The 4542-nt window shown below is 36.6% G+C and overlaps 1 protein-coding gene across 1 annotated transcript in view; it reads left to right on the top strand.

Moving 5' to 3' along the window:
• The window catches only part of ABCB11 (ATP-binding cassette, sub-family B (MDR/TAP), member 11), an 83679-nt gene that overhangs the window by 18258 nt on the left and 60879 nt on the right, over positions 1-4542 (top strand). The window contains exons 4-6 of the mRNA XM_012650675.1: positions 2119-2206; positions 2661-2794; positions 4324-4495. Of these exons, the coding sequence (XP_012506129.1) occupies positions 2119-2206; positions 2661-2794; positions 4324-4495 (394 nt within the window). The remainder of the gene's footprint in view (positions 1-2118; positions 2207-2660; positions 2795-4323; positions 4496-4542) is intronic.

The raw sequence follows: 4542 nt of genomic DNA, 5'->3' as shown, positions 1-4542 counted from the left end.
TAGTGAACAACACTGGAATAAAACTTTTAGGATCAGCAAAACTTAACATGTTAGTTAAAGAACTTTTGTTTTTGGATAATTTCACACTTGTGTATTGACCTGATTACTATAGTAAGTATAGGTTAAATCATGCAAAATAATGGTACAGTCAAGTCTCCGCAAGTGTCATCATTTAATTATCTCTATTATCTCTCTTGTCTTATCACTCAAACTAATATGACTTTTTTCTAAACATCATTTTGATGTGAAGAAGGAAGCCACTTTCATGTTTAAGAAAAAGCTCTAATTACCTGTCCTGAGAAAAAGGAAAATATTAACATGGAAGTAAACATACCTTTTCACTGCTCTATCTTATAAGCTTGGAAAATACTAGTGCACAAAGCATGTTTTATATTGATAGCATTGATTTACATATATTTTTTATTTTCCTTTTTTTCACTGTCTCTGAACAAAAGTAATAAATTTAAAGGGATTAAAATCATACAAAGTGTTTTCTCCAAACACAGTGGAGAAGGAGCCAGGCATAGTGGCTCATGGCTGTAATCCCAACTACCTGGGAGGCTGAGGTGGGAGGATCACTTGAGCCTGGGAGTTCAAGGCTTCAGTGAGCTGTGATCACGCCACTGTACTCCAGCCTGGGCCACAGGGTGAGACTCCATCTCTAAAAATAAAATAAAATTAAAAAAAAAATGTAAAAGGAAGGTTTCAAATCAATAACTTTTTTTTAAACAGGAAAGAAGCTGGCATAGTTTTATAAATATCTATCAAATTAAACTTTAAGGCAAAACTCTTCATTAGAAATAAAGTATTAATACAATACAAAAAACAATTAACCTGAAAGGTATAATTCTGAACTTGTATACATTTAATAACATATACTCAAAATATATGAAACAGAAATTAACAAAATTCTTGGGAAAACTTGACAAATACATAATCATAATGTGAGATTGATAATAACTAAGTCCATAGAAAGAAGGAAATAAAGCCTAGAGCAGAAATGAAAGAACAGAAAAGCAATAGAAGAAAAAAAATTAATGAAAGCAAAATCTGGTTCTTTGAAAAGATCAACAAAATGACAAAACTTTAGCTAAATTGACCAAAAGAAAAAAAGAAATTGCTAGACGAAAAAGTGGATTTTGCTACCAATCTTACAGAAATACAAAGCATTATAAAGAAATACTGTGAATAATTGAATGCCAACAAATTAGATAACTTAAATGAAACAGACAATTCCAAGGAAGACACAAAATGCCAACTCTGACTCAACAAGGAATAGAAATGCTGTGAATAGAGCTTACTGTGGTATGAATGTGTCCCTCACAGTTCGTGTGTTGGAAACTTAATCCCTAACGCAACAGTGTCGAGAGGTAAGACCTTTAACAGGTGATTAAATAAAGCCCTCATAAACGGATTAATGGCATTACTTTGGGAGTGGGTTAGTTATCTCAGGAGTTAGTTCCTGCTAAAAAGATGAGTTTCGGTCTTTTCCTCCTCCTCTTTCCTTTCTCCCTCTTCCTCTTCTCCCCCCGCCCACCTCATTCTCTCGCCCTTCCACCATGGATGACAAAGCACAAAGGCCCTCACCAGATTCAAGCCCCTCCACCTTGGGTTCCCCAGCCTTCAGAACTGTAAGATAAATCTCTGTTCTTTAAAAATTAAAAAAAAAAAAGCTGGCTTAGATGCCTAGAAAGGTAGCAGTAAGCCTCCTGATTTACAGCACACATCCTTCTACCAGTGTCCTTTCAGACAGTCTGTCCTGCTGTTGAAAACCTTTCTTAGCTATTATTACTCTATCGCTGCATGATGAATATGAGCGAAAGGCGCCAAAGTGGACCAAGCACTGGGCTGGCATGTAGAGTCCCTGGCTTCCAACAACAGAGAAATTATTTCCTAGTCCTTGCTTCTCTGCCTGTAAAAATGAATGGCACAGACTTATTTGCTGTGCCTGTCCATGAGGTCTACTTAGGGGATTTGGTTGGATGGATTATAATTCTGCATAGATAAAATGTCTTACTCTATAATATACATATTTTAAACCCCTCTGTACCGACAAACGTAATCCTTGGGAGCTTGATCCTACTTGTAAGTCTTAACATTTTTTTCCTTCTTTTGAAGGTTGCTGAACATTGAGAGTGAAATGATCAAATTTGCCAGTTACTATGTTGGAGTCGCTGTCGCAGTACTTATTTGTGGATATGTTCAAGTTAGTAGAGCCTCCATTTATTTATAGATGAACATTTGGGTTCAAAGATGTTGCAGTGAAATGCAGAGTGTTGTCACCCTTTAAGCTATTCAGAAACCCTAAGAACTACAGTTATATGTCAGGAGGACATGAGAGAATGGGGAGGCATGAAAAAATGGTGATTTAAAATCAATATTGTCTTATTTGGGGTGCCTTCTTTTACACATGAAGAAAGAGAAACTCACTAGGGTGAAGTTCAAAAGTCGTGGGCCTTCTTAAATGTTAGAGCTGGATTCAAGCCCAAATCTCTGGCTATCTTGTCCAAAGTTGTTCTTCCCAAGAAGAAGCATTTTGTAGATCATTTCCCTTTTTTTCTCGACTGTTGTATGGAAAGTATTTTCTTTTGAGAAGAGAAGGAGGAATCGGCAAATACTTGTAACACTGCAATGCTAAACATTCCTTTGTCCATTTCCAGATATGCTTTTGGGTGGTTGCTGCGGCTCGTCAGATACACAGAATTAGGAAAATTTACTTTAGGAGAATAATGAGAATGGAAATAGGATGGTTTGACTGCAATTCAGTGGGAGAGCTGAATACAAGATTCTCGGAGTAAGTAGCTGGTAGGACAATATTTTAAAGTGTGATTTTTGGATAATAAAACTCTTGTTTCTGAATTATATAACAATTTTTAAACATTTTCAGTTATTTTTGATACATTTGGTCTCTTACGTTGGACTTTCATAGGTAGCATGGCTTTTTCAAAGGCCTTACCAAATATGGCCATTAAAAATTGAAAGCCAAAATACTGCAATTTCGTTTGTAGGCTTTGATAAAAATATTAGGAATGAAGTATTATAGAAGAGAGTTAAAAGCATTATTTGGCCTCAGAAGGAGAAATTGAGGGATGTCAGAATCTGCGTATATATAAGGAAAAGCAATACAATTAAAAATAATTATCTTGCTATGTCTGGGGAGGCAACTTCTATTCACAAAACAAAAAAAATCCAAATATGGTTTGAGATATATTAAAACTAAAAAACTGGATTCAAATTCAGTTTACACCTGAATATTAGTTTGAATCATTAATAGCTTCCTAGAAGTTCTGAATAAGAGTAATTAGAATCAGTTGAACACTATTGAATTGAACTTTGAGGTCCCTGAAAGACACTCACTGTCTTTAGTGAAGATAAAGCAGACTGAAAGTTGAGACCCCTAGATTCCAGCACTTACTCTGCCCCTTACTTACCGTGACCTTGAACAGTTACTTAACCTTGCCAGAATATACTGGTCTAATCTCTGGCTAATGTCTTAGGTCCATTCTTGCTATTAATTCCCAAGCCCTATTTGTTCCATCTGGACAAGAGACTAAGGGAATGTTCTCAGGAATATGAATTTAATCTATTATATTCAATCGATATTCTGGAGCATTTACCTTGTATTCCTGCTCTTAAGGAAGATACAGCCTAATAGGAAGAATAAGAAGAGCAAGCAAATAAATAATCAGGTTCTGTTATTATCCCTGTTTTACAGATGAGGAAACTGAGGCACAAGAAGGTTAAGTAACTTGCCCAAGAAGAGTTTGTATACAAATTCAGAGAGTCTAGCTCCAGGGTCTGTGCTCTTAATCACTGTCCTATACTGCCAACAAGCAGAATGCAATAATTACACAAGCACACGCACAAACAGATTAATTATATTGTTGTGGAAACATAGGGAGGAAGGTACTTCTTCTTCCCGGGGGATCATACAAGGTTTATGAATGAGAGGGTATGTGAATAGAACCAGGAGGCTGAAAGAGTTAGGCATGAAGGAGGAGAGACGGGCTCTTCAGAATAGACAAAGGGTATTAGCTATAGGAAAGAAAGAGACAGGATGGTTTCCAAATCCTTTATCAGCACTGAGTGGATACCAGCTGGGAAAGCTGGGTTAAGGACAAACTTGGTTGGCTATGAGGAGAGAGGCCTGATAACATCCTAAGGTGCAGCAAATTTTCCAAGATTTGAGAGGCTGTTATATTACCCAAGTGTGATGGTGATAAGGAAATGGGAATGTTTAAAAGGGAAAGACTGAAGATTTTTCAGCAATACACTTGAATGACCAAATTCAGTTTTAGTGACCAAGGTCTTTCTTGTTTCTAGTGATATTAATAAGATCAATGATGCCATAGGTGACCAAATGGCCATTTTCATTCAGCGCATGACCACGATCATCTCTGGGTTCCTGTTGGGATTTTACAGGGGTTGGAAATTGACCTTGGTTATTATTTCTGTCAGTCCTCTCATTGGGATTGGAGCAGCCATCCTTGGTCTGGTAAGAATGTCTTTTTGCATCTCTCCATGGGAAGATATTTGCACTAA

This window comes from Propithecus coquereli, unplaced genomic scaffold (genome assembly GCF_000956105.1).
Source record: "Propithecus coquereli isolate 6110/MARCELLA unplaced genomic scaffold, Pcoq_1.0 Scaffold34, whole genome shotgun sequence".
Classification (NCBI taxonomy): Eukaryota; Metazoa; Chordata; class Mammalia; order Primates; family Indriidae; genus Propithecus; species Propithecus coquereli.
This window is presented reverse-complemented; position numbering and strand designations above follow the sequence as displayed.